The 23353-nt window shown below is 44.4% G+C and overlaps 2 protein-coding genes across 2 annotated transcripts in view; one reads left to right on the top strand and one right to left on the bottom strand.

Moving 5' to 3' along the window:
• Positions 1–1090: 1090 nt before the first annotated feature.
• On the top strand, positions 1091–16671 carry CDR2 (cerebellar degeneration related protein 2). The gene is made up of 5 exons (XM_066329662.1): positions 1091–1375; positions 6514–6626; positions 11141–11289; positions 11453–11617; positions 12013–16671. Exons 1-5 carry the CDS (start codon positions 1297–1299, stop codon positions 12878–12880), a joined length of 1374 nt encoding a protein of 457 aa, XP_066185759.1. The 5' UTR covers positions 1091–1296; the 3' UTR covers positions 12881–16671.
• POLR3E (RNA polymerase III subunit E) overlaps positions 16479–23353 on the bottom strand; it is a 27880-nt gene continuing 21005 nt past the window's right edge. Inside the window, exons 19-21 of the mRNA XM_066329661.1 lie at positions 20191–20268; positions 19243–19368; positions 16479–17009 (exon numbers count right to left, since the gene is read on the bottom strand). Of these exons, the coding sequence (XP_066185758.1) occupies positions 16953–17009; positions 19243–19368; positions 20191–20268 (261 nt within the window). The 3' untranslated portion in view covers positions 16479–16952. The remainder of the gene's footprint in view (positions 17010–19242; positions 19369–20190; positions 20269–23353) is intronic.

The raw sequence follows: 23353 nt of genomic DNA, 5'->3' as shown, positions 1-23353 counted from the left end.
CAGAAGGCAAATCGCTTTCAGAAATTTCTAGTGGTTACAACTGCGTTAATACTCAGAGGCCGAAAGAACAGGCTGTTTGGGCCACCGAGATGCAGTGTGACGTTACCGGCCTTTCTCCCAGAGCAGGATAACAACTGCTACAAGAAATCAGAGCAAGAGTCTAAAGAAGCAAAGTGGATTCCGAGAGATAATAGCAAACGTTGCCTGAGGCGCACTAGCTGACATCCCGCTCTGCCGTTCTGGGTCCCAAACCGCCGCGCTATGCTCACAGCGCTGACAGACTGCTTGGACACAAGGATCTTCATCCTTCTGACGTGACTCGCACCGCATGAAGACGGAAGCTAGAATAAACGCGCTGCTATCCCGAGGGGCAGCACTCAGGGGAAAGGCTCAGGGAGTGCCCACAGAGGCCGCTGCCGGGTGCCGCGGGACGGCACCTTGGAAAGGGCTCGTCTGCTGAGAATGGGCAAGCTGCGCTCCTTTCTCTGAGCAGGACCCAAACGGGAAACACGGCTGCCGCCGCTTTGTGCCAAACAGAGGAAAGGCCGAGCGGCCGCCGTCGAGCGAGGGCGAGGATGGAGCCAGCCCTTTTCGGACTGCAGGCTCCCCGCTCCGCCCTCCCCTCCCGCACTCGGGCGGAGAGGTGGCCTGCACCTGGACGCCACGCCGGGTCCCTCTTCACGCTCTTCCCTCAGCGCTCCCAACGCGGGGCAACTACGAGCCCCAGCTTTCCCTACACCAAGTCGCACTGTCCAACTCCGGGCCGTGCCAGCCCTGCCCCGCCGCACGCTTCAGCCGACATCCCTCGGCAGCCGCTCCCCGCCATCAACACGCCCGAGCGCCAGCGACCACCGCCCCTTCGAGAGGCACCGACCCACCTCTGCTGACGGGAGGCCGCGCGCCGCGGGGCGGGACGGGGCGCGGCCGCCCCAGGCCCGCCTTCTCTTGGCTCTCATTGGCCCTTTGAGATGAATGCGCCTTGTGACTGGTGTAGCCTCCTTTCGATCTGTGTGGCGGGCGGCTCCCCATTGGCCGCCCGCCGGCGAGGCGAGGCGAGGGTGCTGTGTTTGAATCGCGGGAGGCGGGGGGCGGGCGGCGGCAGCAGCTGCCACGTTGCCGCCGGCGCAGCCCGGCCAGAAGGGGGAGAGGTTCGGCAAAGTCCGGAACCGCTCGGCAATGGCCGCAGGCGGCTGCTGAGGCGGGGAGCGGCTGCCGGCTCGCTGTGCCCCGCTCGGCGCAGGGGGGATCGCGGGGTGGGCGCCGCCGGCTCAGCCGCCCGTGAGCGGAAGGGGCGCGATGCTGGCCGACAGCCTGGTGGAGGAGTTCGAAATCCGCGAGGATGAGCCCTGGTACGACCAGCAGGACCTGCAGCAAGGTGAGCCGGGGCGGTGGCGGGGGGCGTGTGGAGCCAGGGTGTGTAGCCGGCCGGGTGTGTGAGGGAAGGCGACGCGGGGCTGAGGACAGGGGCCGCGCTGAGCGGGGCGTGTGAGGCAGGGGGCTGTGGGGAGCCGCCGGGCGTGTGAGGGCAGCGGCTGCGGCGGGGTGGGCGTGTGAGGGAAGGGGCCGCGGCGGGCGGCGGGCGGGCGGCGGCACCGCGGCTGTGCCCGGGGGAGCCGGGGCCCGCGGTGACCGGAGCGTCGGTCGTGCCGGGCTCGGAGCTCGGGATCCCCGCATGGCCGCGCTTCCCGCCGCCGCGGAATCGCTGTCATCGGTAATGCTGCGGCCGTCTTTGTCTGAGGGAAGGAGGTGCGGCAGCCGAGCTGAATGGTGCCGGGGTCCCCCTCCGCCCGGAGAGAGGGAAGCGGCTCTCCGGAAAGTTGCACCTTGCGCAGAAGGTGAAGGTGCCCTGCTCGGGGCAGGCGCTGGAAGAGCCGGGGTAGGATGCGCTATTGCGCCCTGTTGAGTTCTTTGTAAGGGCTTCCAGTCGATGAAGTTGTAGTCGTAGCAGTGCTCGAGTAGTTGCAGGCTCCTTATGAAAAATTCTTTAGGTTTTCTTATTAAAATATCAACTCCACTACACCTCAGCAATATACATGTATAGCTTCTGTATGTAATTTCATCAGTAGGTCTTAAAACACTACATGCGAGAGGTAAATGCTGTTCATTTCACAAATGAGAAAGGAGCCACAGGAATACGAGTGTTATTGCCTAAAAGTCTTTTAACAGGCGTGATACGGAAAGTATGTGCAATTTCCTTAGGAGCTTAGTGGCATTTATGATTGGTATTTACTTAAGTTACTTAGTTCTACTTTTTGTCCTTAATCCTGAGTTTGTTTTGAAAGGCCAGCTCAAAGCTGTGAAGTGGCTTCCTCCAAACCTGCTCCAGTCCTACACGTTTTGCTTTTATATTGAAATACATTAGTTCTTGGGATTGGTGGGTGCTGCTGTACTGTACACCTTAGAGAAAACTAAGCAGTATTTACACAGAGATCAGACATCTGACAGCAGAAACTCTTTCTGAGACGGCACCAGGTCTCTTTAATTGCATGCTGTATAAAATAGCTAACTGTTTGAAAGCTGTATTTAGGTACTCTTCGCCCAAAATTGATGTTTTCCTAGCTCTAGGATACAGACAATTTAGTTGAAATAAGTCCTGAAACTACAGTTTGTTGTCAAAGGGAAGAGAGTGAAAAATCTGAAGACATGATTCAGTATTGGTTTTACTATGTCGGTGTTTATGGAATAGAAGACCTACAAAGAGACTTCACAATGTATAACAACTGACTTCTTGCCTTCTTGATGTTTCTCTACTTTCATCTTCTAATTAAAATGAGTGAAATAATCACCAGTTGACTCTGCTGTCAGCTTTTAAGACACAGTATTCCATTCTAGAGGTTAGTGTGTTTTGAGGGGTTGGTTAATGTACTCTCAACATGTGGACCACCTTTTTTTGGAGATTCTCTCTTTTCGAGCCTAAATGGAAGTCACGAATAGCCTTGCTAAAAGGAAAAGGAGGAAAATAAAGGGATGGGCAAGTTGAAATGCACAGAAGAAATTCCTTACAGGAATGTTTTTTAAACGTTGTGCTGTACTTTATTTCTGGATTCTGAAGGATACTACTCCTCCTGCTGCTAAGGCTAAGACACACAGATGTGTGTAAACAGGGGAGTAAGAGTGCTTATCAAGGTCTCGTGAAACTCCTCACAACCCAAACAATCAGTGCATGTTTAAAGACTGATGAATATGATTATGAGAACCTAGGTTGTAAAACATTAGAAACCCTGAAGCAAGCTTGAAGTCCTTGTCAGTAGGTCTTTGAAACTTAAAATTAGGGTAGGGGTTTTTGAAAAACGGGACAGTCTTCAAAGTATGTACCAAAGGTTTTTGTCTTGACAGTGGACACATACTGCTTGTGCATCAAGTGCTCATGGAATTTTTGTAAGGATGGGAACAGCCATCCTTCTGCAGTGTTTTGCTGAGGTATGCTGACCTTTAAAAAAAGAATTTTTTTACATGGACTGCTCTTTTGGCATCTTGCTGTTACTCACTTTTACAGAACAGGTATTCTGAATACAGAATAGGAAACAGGAAACTAAGTAGAAGAAAAATTTTGTTTTACAGTTCAGTAAACTTACACTAGGCTTGCTTGAACATCTTGCACAATTAGTGCCTTTTGCTGTTTAAAATAATAGGCTTAATTTTAGATTGAAAATTCTCTGAATAATTTTGTTAGGTGGGTTATAAAAAAGTAGAAGAGAAGGATTTTGGTACTGTTATTATCTTTTTTTCAGTGATGGTAATGCAGTCTGAAGAGATGGTGAAGTGCTGGTAAGTGAGGGCTGTTCACCATCAGAAGACATCCTTGAAGTCTTATTTTGGAGATTTCTGATGGAGCTGTTAAACACCAGTACAGCTAATCAGATTTACTTGAGTGAAGATCTTTAGATCTGCACATATGCATTTTGCATTATTAAAACCCTCTCTGCTTCCATCTTTATGGTGAAAAGGAAGAAGGCATGTCTGTCAGAATTTCGCTGTTGCTTTACATAAATTTACAACAGAAAATGCAGTTTTGCTTCTGAAATTCTACCATAACTCTCTCCAGAGAAATGTAAATTAATACTTAACATTTTGTATCTGGAAAACATACATGACACATCTCTCTTGTAAAATTTGCTCTTTATAGGGCTTCCAGGTACTTGATGATGTAGAAAAATGGATGCAAAAATATTCTGAATTTTAGAAGAGGGGAAATTATTTCAGTGCTTGCTTCCTCTAGGTTTTATTGTATGTTCCTGGGCACTCCCACTTGTATTCTCCCCTACAGAAACAAATTGCCTTAATTGTAAAAGTACTTCTGCCATAGTAACCTATTTGTGCTTCTGCCAGTCTAACAAACAGAATGAACGTGAAGTACGACTTGAATTCTGTTATTCACCTTGTATTCCAAGTACTGTATGGCATGTGCTATTTGATTAGTAGATGAGGGGGCATTTAATAATGAAGCTATAAACTCCTAAATGTACTTAAACATGAAAACAAACTTTCACTTTGGGAAGGGAAATGGTAGTAATTCCATTATGCATTATGTCTTTAACATAATCCTAAATCCTCTCTAAAGCTCTTATTCTACTCTTAATAAAATAAAAGAATAAACTATTTAGTCTTTGTCTTGAATGATGCTAGTATTGTTTTAAAAATGATGGCTCCTCATAAAGATCTGTGCAGTACAAGAACTTGTAAAGCAGGACTCCATTTTCTATAGGTCAATGAATTCACTGAATTTGAAGACTACAGTATTCTGTAACGAGATAGAACAAACAGCTTGGTGTTTGACTGGGAGTTATTCTGTCCATGGGTAAACAATGTGCAATCTGTTTACCAAATGGGAAAAATTTAAGCAGGATGCCTTAAGGTTTCCTTATCCAAATACTTTAAATCCTTCTTCTTAATGAGTAGTGATAGAGTGAAAAAGGGATGTGAGGATAAACTCCTAAGTATAGACCAAGATGCCTTGTGCCTTCTAATTGTACATCTCTTGAAACTGAAGAACTCCCATGCAGTGGGATTTCTTTTAAATAATTTTTATGGCATTTATGCTAAGAATCTGACCTTAAGGTAGGAAACAATGCATTGTGGCTCTAAAGAATGTGTAAAGAATAGCACAGCTGTTGTTTTGCCAGAATTGGACATCTACAGCTTCATAGATAAATGTTTGTACTGACTTGTCCTTGTAAGTCTGGATTTGGTCTTTGGCTGCTGTGTGGAGATGGAGTAATCATATTGGACAGGCTGCCAAACTGAAGGTTAGCACAAAACAATCTTGGAGCAGTTTTGTATGTGTTACAGTTCCTAGCTGATAAGATAACTGAGAGCGGGCAGGAAAGAGGTAGCATAACATGTTTAAAAAAGGGCATCACAATCAAATGAAAATAGAATTAATATGTTTACTTCTATACTGGCTGTAACAACTGATGATGCAATACATGTCTCCTGCTCATTAATTTAAGGCTCCTTGATGTGTCTCAAAAGTTTTTCTTGACTTCCCTTCTCCTTCTGGTTGATACAAGTTCTATGTGAGAACTAACTAGGTGGTATTGCATGCATGCAGGTCATGTGATGGGAATTAGGTGGAAAAGAAGAGATTTCTAGAAATCTGTTGGATCCTTGACGTGTAGTACCCTCCACAGAGTAACTACAATTTTAGCATTAATACCAAGATTTATTACTTTGTCACATTATGTTAGCTTTTAAATTACACTTCTCTTTCAACATAATAATACAGAATATCTAGCACTTCTGATGCTGTTGAGCAAATACCAAGCTTCCCTCTAGAAAGGAGCTGACTGTTCAGATGACTTATTTCTTAATTTGCAACAACTACAGTCACTGCACCCTGGAGGTGATTGAAGATGACTGAAGTGAAACTGAGATTTAGTGCCTGAGAACAAATGACATTTGAAGTGATGTTTTGGAGCACATGAAACAGTTCTTGTCACCTGGCTTTATGAGCTTGAAAAACAGAATAGCTGCAAGTCTCCATCAGTTTTATGTCTTTTGATATTATTGTTTCACCATAAAAAGCATCTGAAACTTTCATTCAGCATTTTGATCACTCAACTCATTTGATGTTGAGTGACCTGAACTCTGGTAGAGGGGTAATGGGGAGGAACAGTCAAGTCAATAAAGAGTTCCTCAGCTTTGGCCTTGGTCTAGTCTGATTTACAGGGTCTGCTGTGCTTTTTCTTCTGAGTGCTGTGCAGAGGGTGAAGCCCAAGAGTGCAGACTGGGCAGAGTGTGGGAGGTGAACATGGCCGGGTGTGTCCGAAGGGCCACAGAGGAACTGAGGAAGCTTCATGACATGAGAGTGTCTCTGGGTCTCAGGGCTGACTTGGACTTGCATTAGAGATGGATGTTCTACTTACCAGCTAACTTCCATGTTGACTACTGGAGATAACTTGGAGCAGTTATAACAGCAGTAAGAAAATGCCTCAAGTATTTGATAACAAGCTTTAGAATTAGATTACATCATTGTTTCTCTCACTTACGTGCAATCATGATTTCTTTGTTTAGATCTTCACCTTGCTGCTGAGCTTGGGAAGACACTACTGGACCGTAACACTGAACTAGAAGAATCCTTACAGCAAATGTATGCAACAAATCAAGAGCAATTGCAGGAGATAGAGGTAAAATATCTAAAGGATCCCTGTGTGAAAGCATCTGGACCTGCAACATACAGTGTATAAGTTAAGATCTGAATTTCTTGAGATCTAATGGAAAAAACTGAAGAATCTTTCACCACTTCTGCTATTTTGAGAATTTGAGAACCAGTATAGGTGGCTCATACTTAGAACTGTTTCTCTGATAACCAGAAGCTTTGTGCCACTAAATGTTGGATTTGGTTTGTTTAATGGCAAATGACTGGTATTTTTCGGTTTTGTACAGAAAAGACACTTCAGTTATTTTTATTGCTAAACTGCTGATCTTGCCAGGTAAAATAACATTGAATTATATGATGATAAATACATTAATAATTTTAAATATTGTGTGAGAATTTTAATGATTGCAGTGCTGAAATTTAAATGCTGATAAGTACAGAAGTGAGATTTAAGTAAAATCTGAAGATATGTACTTCCAGTAAACTGAGCTGTGATAAAGGGAGCTAAAGTCTATTTCAATGTAAAAGAAACCCTGCAAGGACAAAAAAATCCAACAAACAAACAACAAAAACCAGAAAAAAAATTCCACTAAAGTAGGATCTAAATATAGGATATAGTGGATATATTGTTCTGTATTTTCCAGGGAAATAACCAAAAGCATAACCATCCTTTTAAAACTACTCATCTTTAGATAATAGAGTGGAAAAAACTGTCTATTTTTGGCATTTTCTCATTGCCTGTGTTCTTGCAGACCTAGCATTTGTCAGCATAATGAGGTTTTTTCAGCTATTAGAGGGCAATGCATGGCCCCTAATAATTAAATTATTAAATATTCAGGAGTTTTCTGACTGACAACATATTGAAAAAGTAGTCAGCATTTAAGGTTGGTTCTGGTGTGAATCACAGGCTGTGACTGGTATGTACCAGATTTTTACAAAACATTAGTTCCTTTGTGGTAGCAATACTGCAATTAGAGATGTGCATTTTGTACAGCTACAACTTCAGACTGAAAATGCTCACTATTGTAATAGCAGCAGGTAACTGAAAGAATCCTAACCTTAATAATTACAGAATTATAGGTGTCTTTAAAGTAGTTAATACAAATGCAGCATTTTTAGCAAGTGATGAACAATTTCCGAGAGCAGGTTTGATTTGTGGGGCGTGTTTTTAGAACTTACTTTTGTTTTGCATCTCATCTCTTGGCTCTTTCTTCTATTATGTGTTAACTGTAATCTTTGTTATCCTGTTCACTCTGAGATACAATAGTTGAACATAGACAATTTATATTACTGCCACAGCATTAGAAGATGTTTTTACTTCTGCAGAGATTGAAAATAGCTCATTGCCATGAATAGTTTTTGTAAAAAGATCCATTCTTAATATGTAGAGAGGACAAACACTTCCAAGGTGCTGTGCAAATACTGTACACAAGGTACTTGTATGAAGAACCATATTGAAGAAAGTGTTGAGCAGAGTTACAATACACCTTTTGAAATAATGCACCTGGACTCTGATGGGCAGCTAACCTGCCTGAGTGCAGCTACTTAATAAGCTGTATTTTAACACTGTCTAGAAATGTGGAAAATACATTATTGCCAAGCTACATTGATTTACAAAAATAGTCTAGTGCCGTTAAGAATGCAATATCCTATTGGTTTAAGCCAGTTTATTTGCTTAAGCTGTTCTGGTGGTTCAGTGTTTATAGAAGACCTAGAGAGCTTCAGCTCTAGGAAGTGTCACAAATGTCCCTCCAGCAGTGATCTGTAGCTGGTATGTTGCAGGGTCAAGTACATGTGTGGTCAGACAAACTCAGACATGATAGATTAATTTTTCCTCTCAATGTCTTGTTCTACCAAAACTTCAGCAATACTACTTTTTGAAGGCTTTATCTGATACCTCTTCAATCTCTTTCCCCCTCTCCCTCAGGGAGGGTGGGAGATGTGTATTGGATTGTCCTCCTTCCAAGAGGAGAGGGAGAGAGTGGGAGAACTGGTTTTGTGATGCTTCTGACATCCAAATAGTGCCTGCACCGTTTCTTTGCCCAGCTTGTTGAGCCAAAGGCTGTATTTGTATCTGCTGTAGTAAAATGCTGTCTTCTCCAGTCCTCTCTTCTGTCTCAATCTTTTCTTTCCCCAGTACCATTTAAAAGTGTAATAGCAACACAAAATTTTTCTTCCTGCAAGGAAGTTTCAAGCTTGCATCTGGATTTCTGGCAGGAAAGGGAACATGAACCCCTTGTTCAAATATCCAGAGAAACCCTCCAGCTGAGGAACTGAACATATTAGCTTACTGGGATGAGGAATTGTTACAGGAATTCACTGAAACAAATGAGAGTACAATTTGCATATGCAAGGTATAAAGCAGTTCAGTCTAATATTTTCATACCAGCATTTTTGTTTCGTGTGGGATCACAGGATACCCCGTGGCATGGGATACAGGTGCAAATGGCATATTCAGTCTTTATGCCTGATTTTTTTCCTAATTTTTAAGTGCTTGTCTCTGTAACTTACATATGATCTTTCAGCTGTTCTGTAGCTACTCTCCTAAATTTCTGTACTAGCTTTTCAGTGCAGTATATCCCTTTAAATTTTGTGACTTTTTTCCTATTAATTTCAATTGTACAGGGAGCAAAGTCTAGAACTGGCTGAGAAATCATTCTGAAATATGGCACTGCCTTGTCTGCACTGGAAGGGAAGGGTCAAAGGCTGTGGTGTGCTTAAGATTACATCTCATATGTTAAATACTAATAAATTAAGCATTTTACGGCTTTGGATCATTATATCCGACCTTTGTGCTGACACGAGTGCCACTAACTAATCACTGTAGATGTAATAAAGGCTGCAGGGAAACAGCAACTTTATTCCTGTCTGAGTCTGTTCTCAGCACTCAGACATTGGAAATCCTGACACCATCCAATTTTCATGTATTAGAATGCAAGGTGCTGCTTCATGTTAGGTGCTCGGTTGTAGGGGACAGATTAAATGTGAACTTCAAGTATTTCTTACATCATCTTTGGTGGCCTGGTTATGCAAGGCCAACTGGACACCAGCCCTGAAGATACTGGAGGTGGAAGGTGGAGGAAGTGCACATCCTGAACATCTGCAAAAACACACTGTAATAAGTGGCAACATTTCTTCAGGCACCAAAGCCTTGGCTCCAGTGGTTAGCCACACTTGTATTGCTGAAGAAAGTCTGAGGATCTCCAGCTCCTTTCTTCAGCTATAACCAATAGGGAAAGTTAATCTGAAATGGGTCACATTGAGATTCTACTGCTAATCTATGTTCTATTTTTGTGTAAATCCTCTGTCATGTGTGCACAGGCTACAAAAGGATCTCGCCAACAGCTATCATGTTGATCTTCTAGAAGTCTGTATGGAGCAGTTACTAGTCCTAGATTAACTTATTATCTGTTCTTAAATTGCCTAAAATGTAAACCCACCAATCTTTTAATGAGGTAAAAGGTTAAGTAGAATATTAGAAGTTTTGAGTATGTAACAGGCCTATGTAAAGAGAAGTAATTCTGCCTAAGAGTTTGCTGGATGTTCCTTCTTGAAGCTTAGTTTTAAGAAAGTAACATGTAGCAATACAGAATATATTGTAAAATACAAATTCTATATAAGAACAAAATATTTCAGAATTAGGGGGTTAGACTCAGAAAAAACCTGTCTCATGTAAATACCCTTGTCCCGGGTAGGAGAATATAAGACACTTTTTTAAAGAGCTGTAGGTGATTGTGAACTGCTCAGACTAAGAATTCCAAGCTTTCTGATGTTATTCAGGAAATTAAACAGTCTGTGTAGTTAATTGTAAAACCCAAGAGGATTAAATTGAGAATACTTCATGTGAGGCTTTATTTTTTAAAAAAGGCCAGGAGAGCTTTGTTTGGGATTACAGTAACTGGAATAGTTCCCAGTGAGTAATTTTTAAGATTTGAATTCAATAACTTGATTATACTTCCTGACACATATTAGCCCACTTACTGTTTAAAGAGTGACCACAGCCTAAATTCTGCTGTGCTGAACCTAATGCTGGTTTTCAGACTGGGAGAACTTAGGTCAGGTGAAAATACATTTAATTATGGATGATGCTACCCAGTATTTCAGTTTTAATGCTGAGAAGGGTGTTGGCTCGACACAGTTAAGAAATTTCTGTTGGAGCACACTGCAGCCTTTTAGGACACAGTGGACAGGTAAGGGCTGTGTTGGAGCCTAAAGGCTCTCAGTGCTGACTGCAGCACAGCCCCATGCAGAAGGTGTGGGCACAGATAAAGACAGCTGGCACCATCGAACCCAGCTCCTCCAGGTAAGGGCTGCTTCATCAGCAGTGTGTCCTCTATGCTGATGGAGCATAGAGGTGGTGTCCTCTATGATAAGGGCAAGCTGCCTAGAGAGTTACTGGTAGTGTCTCTTCAGCTTAGCAAAGCAAACACAGAAATTTACGTTTGGAAAACTCAGGAGTTTCTCTCTGAATGTGAACACAAATGAGTAGGAGCTGCAGCTTGTGTTTCAAGAGTAAGCCAGTAACAGCAAACTGTCTTGCAGTACCTCACAAAGCAAGTGGAGCTCTTGCGGCAGATGAATGACCAGCATGCAAAAGTCTATGAACAACTGGATGTGACAGCAAGAGAACTGGAAGACACTAATCAAAAACTGGTTGCAGAGAGTAGAGCTTCACAACAAAAGATAATAAGGTAACAAACTTTAACAGATTCCTCCCTCCCAGCTGTTACTATCAATAAGAGCGGTCCAGGTGTATTTGTGTAGGTACTGGGTGTCTTGTCTCTGTCTAGTGATGTTCTGCAATATTGGCAAATTGAAAGGTTAGTTTTATTTAAAGGTCTTTTCACCTTTTAGCTTGACAGAGACTATTGAAAGTCTACAAACACACATAGATGACCTGCAGCGACAAGTAGAAGAGCTGAAGAAGCCTGGACGAGGCCGGATGAGCCAGGAGAGATCTGAGCAGCCAAGATCAATGCACAGTTTCTCATGTTTGAAGGAGCTGTATGACCTCCGCCAGTAAGACTTTTCACCTTACATAGTAAAGAACACTGAAAATATTTTAAGCAAAACTTCAAGACCTAAGACATGAGCACAGATACTGGACAAGCTGGAAAAAAAATTACCTGATGTTCACAAAATTTACATTATTCAATCAGCTTGTCTGTAACATGAAATGGTTAACAAGCTGCCATTCTGCCTAAGCTGTGAGCTTAGTTTGATGGCATGTAAGTCCTTACAAACTCCGTTCTTATTACTAAATCAACTGATTGGTTATTGCGATGGCCCCTGTTAGTGCTCTGAAGTGTGTTAGCACACAGTTTAAATATGTCATTAGTTACCCAGGACAAGAAAACTTTAGGTGTGGTCAGCTGTATTTCCTATGTTTAATAGTCCGTATTTTGTTTCTGCAGGTATTTCGTTTATGATCACGTCTTTGCAGAAAAGATTACTTCGATGGATAGTCAGCTAAGTCCTCTAGAAGAAGAAAACGAGAAGTTAAAGAAGGCAGTGACAGTTCTGCAGGCCCAGCTGAACCTAGAGAAAGAGAAGAGGGTAACCATGGAAGAGGAATACAGTCTAATGGTGAAAGAGAACTGTGACCTGGAGCGGAGGCTGGTCGATAGTGACTTGTATCGGGCTCGTGCGGAGGAGCTGGAAGCGGAAGTGGCTGAAATGCGACAGATACTTCAGTCTGAAAACACACTCCATAATGCAGAGAAATTGGTGCCAGAATCCTTCTTCATTTCATTCAAGGAATCTCTAGACAGGGAGCTTGGTCAGAGCCTGGCAGATGATGGACTTCTGACAGTATCGGAGCTTGAGAAGAAGGCACTGAAACGGAGCAGCAGTGAAAGCCTCCTGAGCAGTGCTGCTGGGGCAGACATTCTCAGGGGCCATGAAGAAACGTGTATTAGGAGAGCTGAAGCTGTGAAGCAGCGAGGAATCTCTGTACTCAATGAAGTTGATGCTCAGTACAATGCTCTGAAGGTGAAGTATGAGGAACTTTTGAAGAAATGTCAAATGGATGAAGATTCTTTGAAACACAAGGCTGTACAAACACTGAAGCAGTACTCCAAAGACCTAAATGTGGGAAACACCCAGTATGATCTTTCAGCTAGCAATCAAGAATTCACAGTTGCTGAGCTAAGTGACTCTTCCACAAATGCTCCCCCTGAATATAAAGCACTGTTCCAGGAGATTTTTAGTTGTATCAGAAAAACAAAAGAAGAAATAGATGAACACAGAGCAAAATACAAGACTCTCTCCTCTCAGCCATAACCTTATCTGTTAGTCAAGAACACACTTCATATGAATGTCAGAAGACCCCTTAAACTGATGTGTTTCTTGAGCACTCAAAATGAATGTTTTGGATTGGCTGGTAGCCCTGTAGTTCACAGGCTAGTTAGTTATCAGCTAGATTCCCTGTTCCTGTGTAGCAGTAGATTAACGTTTAGCACTGTCACACAAACTAGTGGTTGTAAGGCAAAGAAACATCATAGCTTAATGCTACACTACTACTTTGTATTACACTTTATCTCCTGCCAGAGCAGTGACAGACACTTCTTTCCTTCATCCACTCAGAAATAACAGAGCTAAGAACTCTGAATCTCTCACAAGAACCAGAATAAAGTTTTCCTTTGCTTCATAGGGATGATCTAGCCCTGTGACTACACCGATGTAGAAAACGAACAAAAGCAAAACCCTGACCACTCCCAGGGGCAGCATCTCCTCAGCTCCAGGAGGGGAGCAGTTCAGTTGATCTTGCTTTGGCATGGTGGTGGAAAGCTGTGCTTGCTTTAAGCCAATACCACGTTTTCACAATCACTAAGATCTCCCACAGATTAGTATAAATGTCTTCCTACTAAGAAAGGATTTGTTGTAAAGTTTGTGTGGCTTTTTAGATACGGTTTCCTTTGTAGGGCACTTTGTCTTAAGGCAAGATACTGTGAATTGACTCTTGTGTGTTATTTGGGACCTACGGTTCTCTGGTGGAATGTCTGCAAAGTACATTTTTATGTGTATTTGGTAAGTTAGAGAGTTGTTATTCAGCTATTTAACGTTAGAAGTAGCATTGACATAGTGGAGTAGCTTTTAATGTTGCATACCACGAACTCCAAGTGCTTGAGGAGACAAGCCAGGTAAAACCTTATATTGTCTGTTGCTTCCAGTGTCGGCCTCTGGACCTATTCCATGCTGCCTGGGGCAGGTGGGAGGATGGGCACAAAACTGCCAGCACATATCCCACTGAAAATGGGACCACACTGTCGTTCTCCCTCGCCTTTTCCACTCCCTAATAGTAATTCATACAATACTTAATTTCTGAAAACCAACATGGAGAAGGTTATTCTCTGGAACACAGAAAGAAAAAGACAAAAAAGGCACAATGAAAGGTGACATCCTTATCCTTGTGATGGGTCTCATAGCTTAATGTGGCTAGCAGTTCTTGGGAAGCAGCTTCCTGCTGAGTTGCTGCCAGGTACCAAACCCTTGACCCAGAATGTTGACAGTTTCTCAGCTTTAGTCCAGCTGCTGCTGCAGCTCTGCTGCCTTATGCTGTTCTCTGTTCAGCTTGTCGTTCAGTATTAAGACTTCATGTTGTGGGAGTTTATCTAAAACATATATTGCAGTCTGAAAATTATTTAAAAACGGGAATCTGAATCTTCTGAATATTTTTCTAAGCAAATAAATAATCCAGTCGAGCTGCAGGGGTAAGTAGTAATTATATCCATCTGTGCCAATCAGGAAACTGAACTTGGTGCACATGGCACCTGCATTATCTCGTCCTGCCATCTTTCCTCCAGAGCTCAGATGGAGTTCCCATGAAACTTGTATTTTAGAAAAGTTATGCTACACACAAAAGAACAGGCCTGTCTAGAACAGAACTCCAGATAGAAGTAAGTAGTTTTTCCTCATTGTTGTGGTTTTTGTTAGTGCTGTTCAAAAAAGAGGTGAGGGCAGGGAAAGCAGAAAAACTGCTCTGCCATTGATGCCTTAAGTTTGAGCTTTCTTGTTTTTCAGATCCTGTGCTGCCTAGGGGTGTAGTTCTGAGCCTCATATGCCCAAATGTTCTGAGGGGAGTAGCTCTGAGTCTCAGGCCCAAAGCATTAACAGTGGGGGACTGGAGGGAGGAACAAGAAGGATGGGATCTCACAACCTGATGTTGTTATTGGACAATTAAACCCTATGATGCAAACGGACCAAAACTTATAAAAATGTAATACTTCATGACCATGGGGGTTTTTTTAACTTCTCATTTTTAATGGAATCAGAACAATTCTATACAACTATATACAGATTTTGAAGCATGACTAAATATCTGTTGCTTCCTACATACAGTGAGCTGGAATAATAAAATGGGAATAGGACCCAACTAAGAAATATAAACACACATTCTTGCTAATCTTGATCACAGTCCACCGTTTTATGCTTTGGGCCTGAAAGTTGTCCTTGTCTTCAGCGGGAAAAGGATTTGTTTTGTCTACCTACTCTGAAGAGAGCTTACCAGCACTTAATATGAGGCTCAGAACTGTACCCTAAACAGCACAGAATCTGAAAAACATAAAAGCTGAAACGGAAGGCATCACCATGAGGTAACTGTCCTGTCAGTGTCCCTGGCACCTGCACCTGTCTCACCCCAATTCGGAGCCTGGAAAGCAGTAACCTGAGAAAGGCACAAAGGGCTTCACTATCAGTGTTCCTTACCACTTTAGGGACAGAGGCAAACCACACCTGCTTGGCAGAAGATGTGTAAAAGCAGTTCCAGATTTTTTGTTAAATAGGTGATCTTCAGTGGTTTATGACTTTTGGCTAATTTGGAGCACTTGAGAGAAACAATTTCTATGCTTTAAAAATGCCAAAAATTCTTCCTCAGAACTTCTTGATTCTTCTGTACTGTACTTCACCCTTGGCTACCTGTGCCATTGCCGAGCTCTGGCTGTCCTGTGCAGGCTGTGCAATAAATCCCTCCAAGCTGGGCTCTTCTTAGAGCTTCTCCTGGAGCATGGCTTTCCCAGAGAGCTTTCCAGCCACAGCCGCTGGGTCAGAGCCAGCCAGGGCTGCCTGAATATAAAACACATCCCAATTTTATTGACACAGGTAAACTACAGATAAACTACACTGAGCTACTAAATAAGGTAGTTTTATAGGCCAAAAATAGCCATTTTCCACCAAAATGTGAAATGCTGCAAGTATGGTAACAATATTCTTAGCCAGTCTTACCTGGATTAACTACCTTAATCTTCTTATTTTGGTCAACAACTCAACTCAGCCTTTTCTGAGCATAAGTAGATGAAATCAATAGAATCCCCTTGAGCTTCTCATGTGATGGAAGCTGCAGCAGAGAACAGGAGCAGCAGTGACTGTGCTGTGCAGTGCCCACAGCAGATACTCCTGCTGGTACTGCAGGTAAGGCCAGTTCAGGACGAGCCACCAGGGCTGGGTCCCTGTCCCTGCTGCTGCACAGCCCCAGAGCTCAGGGACTGCGCTGCACTTTGCTCTCTGTCTGCCCTTCCTCCCCTTCAGGATGTAAAAGGAGTCAGGTACAGCTTCTGTTTCTTGTTTGACAAATACAAGGTGGGGTAGAATTGACCTTTGAGATATAATTTTATTTAAAAATTACACAAAAATTGAGGTTTTACATGGTTGCCGTGTGGTGACTACAGCTGGATGCCTTCCAGAGGGTGCCCTCAGTTACTAACCTTGCTCTGTCACATACAGTAACGCACAAAGTCCCTCAAACCAACCCCACACGAGCAGAAATCCAGTAGTTGTTCCCCATGTTTCAAATGTTGGTACTTCTCCAAATAACTCATTTCACAGACAACAGGTGAGAACAATGGTTATGTAGTACAGAGTTCACAGACAGTGATTTTGTTCCCCCCCCTCCCAGGCCTTCCATTCCCGTGAACATGACCACCTGCTCTCTATGAAGAGGGCTGCAAGGGCTAGGACAATGCTCACACTAAAGTATGAGCATCCAGGGATTTAACAAAAACCGGGATGTTTGTAAACAAATTTTAATTTATTGGCATTACTTACAAAATAAAGTTTTAGACCATGATTTTCCATCATGTCTTTGTCACTATACGGTTTTATTTTTCATAACGAAACAGAAGGAGAATTGCAATACATTAGAAATCCCAGATTAATCAAGCTGCAGCCAGGGTCCCACGGTGCCTTCTGGCCGCCGCCGCGCCTCGGAGGCACGCAGACTCTGGCTGTTGGGAGGTCGGCGGCTGCCCTCGGTGGCCCAGAGCAGCTCAGATCCCGCCCCGGCTGCCGAGGCCACGGCTGTGCCACCGCTGCGGGCTCCTCCACGTCCCCGAGATCAGCTGACGCCGCTGCCCCGCTGTCAGGACTGCACCGTGCCCTTAAGGTACCACATGCCGCCGTAGCTCACACAGCAGTCCTGGGGACACAGGGAAAGGCTGTTAGGCTGCCCAGAGGCGTGCTGGAGGCACCATCCCGAGAGGCATTTAAGGGGTGTCTGGATCTGGTGCTGGGCAGTGTTTCGTGGTTACAGTGGTACTACTGCTGGATGATCTCAAACGTCTCTTCCAACCTTCAAGAGTCTATGATTCTAAAGTCCATAAAGTCTTGGGAACAACGGGCTGGCTCTGGGACAATAAACATGATCAGTAACAAGCCCTTCTCCAGTGCACAGGAGAGAGTACAGGGTACGGGGTATCCCCACCCTGGAGGACAGATGGCTTCAATGGAGGGGACACACGAGGCGGGGAAGGCTGAGTGCCACAAAGGGACAAATGATGCTAAAGTCACTGAGGGACAGCAGTGGCTCCTGGGGGAGAACCGGGGGCTTGTGCAGAAGCCAACTGAGGGAGGGAAGATGTGTGAGGGCTGGAGGGGCAGGGCAATGGAAGGGTGAAGAGGGGCTGAAGCTCAGGGGAAGAGGCTGAGTGGAGCAGTGGGACAGCAGGAGAGTGAGGGCAGTCACTGGATCTGAAGCCTTTTAAGAAACCCTTTCTATGATGAAGTGTCAAACCTCAGAGCCTTGCTGTGACTACACGTGTGCTATACTTAGGGTGGGAGAGCACCTCAGCAAAGGAGCACACGAATTGGGTTGTCTTGGGGCTCATTTCCTTGTTTCTATTAGGTGAGCACAAAGTCTCTGGAGTTCTGAGCTAACAGCTTCCCTTTCTTGTGCCCTGACCTCCCTCTTAGGTAATTCAACACAGGCTCAAGTACTGCTGCAGAACTGGGGTTGTGGATCTTAAACGTATCTGTTTCTGAAGTCTTGGGGCTTGTCCATAACAAAAACAAACCCAGAGGTTAGAAAGAGGGTTTGCAGACTGATCTGAAAATGCAAAAATACAAACCCTATCACTCTGTCCCTCTGTGTATAAAAATGAGCACAGGCAGAGGGGGAAATAAGAGTCAGCAAATCCAATTTCATTCGAAGTGGAATCCAATCTCTTGTGGCTTAAATAAGCCAGAGAACCTTCCCATTTCATTAAATCATACTCCTAAATTTTATTTCAGAAACAAAGGTAATTTCCCCTACTCCTGTGACAAATGTATTCAAGGCATTAAAGCTTGCCACAACACAAGGCTGGTCACCCACTGACTTAGTGACTTACATAGAAAGAGTACCTGATGACTTAGGGGCAAGTATTTTTTTTAGAAATAGGTTATCTGTTAAACAGCAACAGCATCATGAAAAACAAATGGCAGTGCATTGTCTAGATGTTCCAGGAGAGCTGATACTTGAGCTCATGTAGTCACTGACAAATCCCCAGCACAGGGAGCCAAAGGAAATACTGTCTAGCAAGGAGAAATGCCTGAGTTCATTTTACTGCTAAGACGGCCAGGTTCTTTCAAGCAAGACCAGTTTGCTCATTATCAAAGCAACAGATCTGTAGTTCTTCAAAGATGCTATTATTCATTTGCAGATCACAATGTAATGAAGTACTTAAGCACTTGTCTTATTGAAGTGGGTGACAGTGAGCAAAGGCCCAGCCACAATGATTAAAGTATTACATTAGTTGGTAACTTTCTGCTTGGCCATCCTGCATCTCTTTTAAAGTCATGGCCTGTGTGGTCTGTACTTCATACCTTAAACCTCTTGAGCAAGTAAATGGTGCATCTTCAAAGAGAGATGAAAGGATTCAAATAAACATTTGCAATGAGATGTGTTAACTACCACTCTGCCTGCTGGTTTTGGCCAGGGTTTTGCTCTGTGCAAAGCTGCACATCCTGCTAGAGAATGAAATGCACTTCCTGCTGAACATGTGGCACTTGTGCTCTTCAGCACTAACCAGCAGTCAGTTGGCAACTCAGAGCACTGGGCACAGCCCCTCCACTTCCTTAATGTTTAATTCTACATTATTTAAAAATAACTCAATTATCACATATTCTCTGCTGCTCCAAGATGAGAGAGAGATTTGTTGCAACAATACAAAATAATGTGTGAGCCATTGCTCCTTGGAGGGAAAGAAGATAGAATGAGACAACTGCATTTTTAAGAAAACAAGCTGAAACACAGGCTTTGTCCATCTTCCAACAACAACTGTTCTATCATCCTTACCATTTGTCAGTTCAAGGTAAAATATAATCCTTTGCTCAAATCAAGCATTAAAACTCATGTATTAATTGGATCAAGCCCAAAGTGAACAGAAGCTTACCTTTAACACTCTATCCACCTCCTGCTTGTTTAGGTCCTCCCCACACTCCTGACTCAGCTGGTTCTGGATGACGTTCCTGCGCACTCGGTAGTTTTTCGAAAAGATTTCAAGCAAAACTTGGCGATGCTTTAAAAGAAAATGTATTTTAAGTATACAGAAAACAATTATTCCTGTCTTTCTATAAAAACTGCATGTGCTTTAGTCTGTATAAAACATTCCCTGAACTACTTTAGAGGATTGTTGCTTCACGATCCTCAAACAACCCCATATATTCCTGCTCTCCAGCAGTGCCTTATCCTCCAAGGGCTCTACAGGGGTCCCTCCAGACCCTGTGGCCACACCTGCACCTGTCCTGTAACTTGGGGCACCCCCAAAGCTACAAAAACACACTGAAGAAGCTGTAGGGTATTCCTCTCAAATGCTTCCATGGGAGTTCATATCACTTTGGCAAGAGGTTGGCTAGTGCTTGTCTCTTTCCTATAAAAATGTATTCAGTTCATGGAACTAGGAATTGCAGTGCCCATCCACAGGTTGTGAGGCACCTTCCCTTTGACTTCCTTTACTCTGACAGCAGCTAGAACTCAGCAGATGCTCATATATGCTGTAATCATTTCCTACTCTTAAGTATCAACAGATACACCTGGTAATCTCTGGTTAATGTTGCATTACCATCAAAAGAAAAAAAAAATCCTTGGACTGGATCCTGGTCTGAGGCCTACATTGGAGAATCCTTTCTTCTCACAGGTTCAGCAATAGCCACTGAGATGGTTACTGACATGATTACCAACAGGTTATGAGCTTCCTTTCAGCTGGAAACAGGTTGGTGTTAAACACACCAATAGGGAAAGAGGAAAACTCTCTGCTGTACTAGTTCCAGAAACACGGATACAAACAATGCCAAATGCCCAATAAAAATATAGTGGGGAATGTCACTTATTTTATCTTTACCTGATCATAAGTGTCACCAGCTTCCCAAAGTGCATAGACCTTTAGTTCATCTGGTGAGGCAGCAGTCTGTGGAGGAAACTGAGAACAAGAGGCTGTTAAAAATAACCAGCTACTTAATGAGTTCTGCTTAATGATTCCATGATACTGTATCCCTGGACACCCATTACTGAATCTAAACCCTGGCTGCTATGGAATAATAACTGCTGAAACAACCCAACTGCTGTTCCAGCCCACACTGGAAGGGCCTTGGCTCTGACAGCCCTGTGCCTGCTCAGCACCTTCTCACAGCCCCACTGACAGAGCAGAAACAGTCTGTGTCACACCTGTGACCCTGGGATGAGCACCATGGCACCCTGAGGTGTGCCTTGACGTGCCCATGTTTGACTGATGGCTCTGGTCAGGGCAGGACAACCTGCACAGGGCACTGGTGCCACATCTGTCACACACCAGCCACAGCTGGGCTTTCAAGGGAACTGCTGGACATACTGGAATGCCATGAACTGTGCATGGGGACAGTTTCCCACTGGTATATAGGAGAACAATCCTAGGGCTTGGACCTTGATGATATCCCATGGCAAGATATCTGAAGATGTTTCCTGTCAGCAGTGTTTGCTTTCAGACCATCCAGAACAATACTCAGCTGAGAGCACCAAGTGCGTTGCAAGGTCCTTCTGCAGGTTTTTACCTTTACAGTGGCAAGTTTTACAGATTCAGACTCCATCCTGCAGTTACCTGCTTCACTAATCCCAAGTCAGCATTACTGACAAGCAGGTGCTTCTGCTATATTGCCATCTCTGTTTTGGGGCAGACCACGGGACTCCAGAAGACTGAACACTGACGGACAGTGAAGCAGGTATTTGCTCATTTCAAGGTCCAAAAGTGACAGTGGTTTTGCATGTTTTGGTTTTTTTTTTCCCATGTGCCAAGCTAGAGAAACACATTCATTTTTTCTGAGGCAGAAGCCTCACACCCCTGCAGACAGGGAGCAGCACAACTGCCTCCCCTCCCTAAAAAATTAAAACACCATCCATTTGTCTTACCATTTCCCCTTGGAGCAGTGACTAATGAGCACTGTTGGAATATGCCTTCCCTCCTGACATGTCTCTTCCTGTCCATCACTAATGATTTATTCCTTGCTAACCGCCCAGACGACCTAAATCAATCATCTGTGAAAAGCTAACAAGCCAGTCCCAATTGTTCCAGCATCCCTCAATCCTGGCTGCTGGTACAAACTGAACCTTTCTTCCCAGCCTCCCTCACACCAGCCAAAAGACTTGTGCATCACAGAGTGAAAAGATCAGCATTTCCTTTCATGCTCTGCCTCTGATCTTATTGCAGAGGGGAAGGGTTTTGTCCAGTGGGAGCTGCCTAGTGGGATTAGCAGCTTTGACTTTCAGGTTAGTCCAAATGGCTGGACTGTAACAAGGTTTTACATTTGGTTTAGAGCCAGGATTCAGGCTGACTAGGCTCACAGCACCTGACGTAATTCTCCTCCCATAAGGACACTTGCTTTTGAGGAATAATCTCTCTTGTAGGTTTTCAGCAGAGATAAAATCAGATACTCCAGCTTCCCTCCACACAACAGCTGCAGCAGGAATGGCAAAGTGCAGCAGGGCACTGGGAGCAGCCAGGCACAACCTGCTGGGCTCCAAAGTGAGCCAGCACAGCCCTGGAGTGCAAACTCCTCCTGCCTCAGCCACAGGGCTGAGACACAGCTGTGTTTATCCAGCCTTTCTGTGAGGAAACGGCTTCCAAACAAACACAATACTTAGCTGGGAAGAAAAACACACAGAATCTCCTCCCAGCCAGCCTTCCTCTGCAAACTGCTGCAACACTGCTGCCAACAGCTCCCTGCTTGCTTGCTCCTGTCACACAGCCCGGCCACGGGAGTGGGAAATGCCATCAGAGATTCTTCAGAGACACACGCAGCCCAAACAGCTTCAGTGCCTTGCCATCTGCTGTCCCTTTGCTGATTTATGTCACCTTGATACAGCTCTCTGCTACCTTAAAATCATTTTAAAGATCTTGGCCCTGTGCCCCTTCCTGCTCTAAGCCCTTGAATCAAGTGCAGGGCTCTCGGAGATGAACTCCCTGCTGCCCCACGTCCCAGGGCTGCCACGTTCAAATGGAAGCTCTCAGGGAGGAGCCCTTGGCTCTGGGAAGTGTCTCCCTCAAGCACTGAGCCACTTTCAGGCGGCCTCACATTATAGATAAACCAGACAGAAGGGGCTGAGTGTGCCAGAAAAAAACTTATCAGCTGGAGTAATCCTAAAGGTAAATTGTTGATCTCACCTCTCAGGGAGCCTGGCATTGGCAGCAGCCTGCAAGGCTCTGTGAGTGCAGGGCTGCACTCCCCTCCTGTCAGCCCAGCCAGGCAAGACACACACAAGACTTACATCATTTCCTGAGGCCTCAAATATAGCCTCAAGTTTTGGGCAGAACCTTGCCACTCCAGAGGCCACGGCAAAGGAGCCATGGCAGGAGGCAGTCACTCCCCAGACTGCAGGAAATGGGTGTAGATCCTCAGGAGCCCGAGTCCTGCAGACACCTCCCATGGGGTGGGAGAAGCACAGCCTGCACAGCTCAGGGCACAGGCTCTGAGTCCTGCCTGCCCAGGGCTCCTCTCCTCTGTGTCTGTCCCCTCTCCCAAGGCAGCACCAGCCCAGGATTTGCTCTCTCCTGACCTGTGCTTTTCCCTCCTGCTCGATGAAGCTGTGAAGCACAGCAAGCACAGCACCCTGCAGCCATCCCCAGGGCCTCGGCTGCAGCTGGAGAGGCCTCTCCTGGCTCCCCACAAACACTGCTCATCTCATACCCCGGTGCTGTTGGTCAGCTCTGGAATAGATCCTGCACTCTCCTGGTTAGGTTTCAATTGCCATTTTCAGCCACATGTTTTCTATAATAGGTAAGCACTCAAGCCAACAGTGTCTTCATCCCCCACAGAACATCATTTTAATTACCTCAGATCATTGATTTTTATCACCAAAGCACTTCCAATTACAGAAAACTAATGAGTAACTATGAAATCCCAGGCTGAACAACCCTCCAGGCTTTCCCTGAGCTCAGGCGCCCTTCTTGGGTTCTGACAAAATTGTCCAGGGGAACAATCAAGAAACACCAAAGTGTCTGAGCCCATGCAAAGAGTAAACCCAACCCCAGCATC

Source organism: Sylvia atricapilla, chromosome 15, assembly GCF_009819655.1.
Source record: "Sylvia atricapilla isolate bSylAtr1 chromosome 15, bSylAtr1.pri, whole genome shotgun sequence".
In the NCBI taxonomy this organism is placed as follows: domain Eukaryota; kingdom Metazoa; phylum Chordata; class Aves; order Passeriformes; family Sylviidae; genus Sylvia; species Sylvia atricapilla.
The sequence above is the reverse complement of the archived record's forward strand: the minus strand, read 5'-3'. Positions and strand labels throughout refer to the sequence as shown.

What these genes read in the sequence shown, in the direction of transcription:
- CDR2 (XM_066329662.1), top strand. Translation starts at nt 1,297, where the DNA reads ATGCTGGCCGACAGCCTGGTGGAGGAGTTCGAAATCCGCGAGGATGAG. An exon ending in CCAGCAGGACCTGCAGCAAG is followed by an intron (nt 1,376 to 6,513) that starts GTGAGCCGGGGC and finishes TTCTTTGTTTAG; the next exon opens with ATCTTCACCTTGCTGCTGAG. An exon ending in AGCAATTGCAGGAGATAGAG is followed by an intron (nt 6,627 to 11,140) that starts GTAAAATATCTA and finishes ACTGTCTTGCAG; the next exon opens with TACCTCACAAAGCAAGTGGA.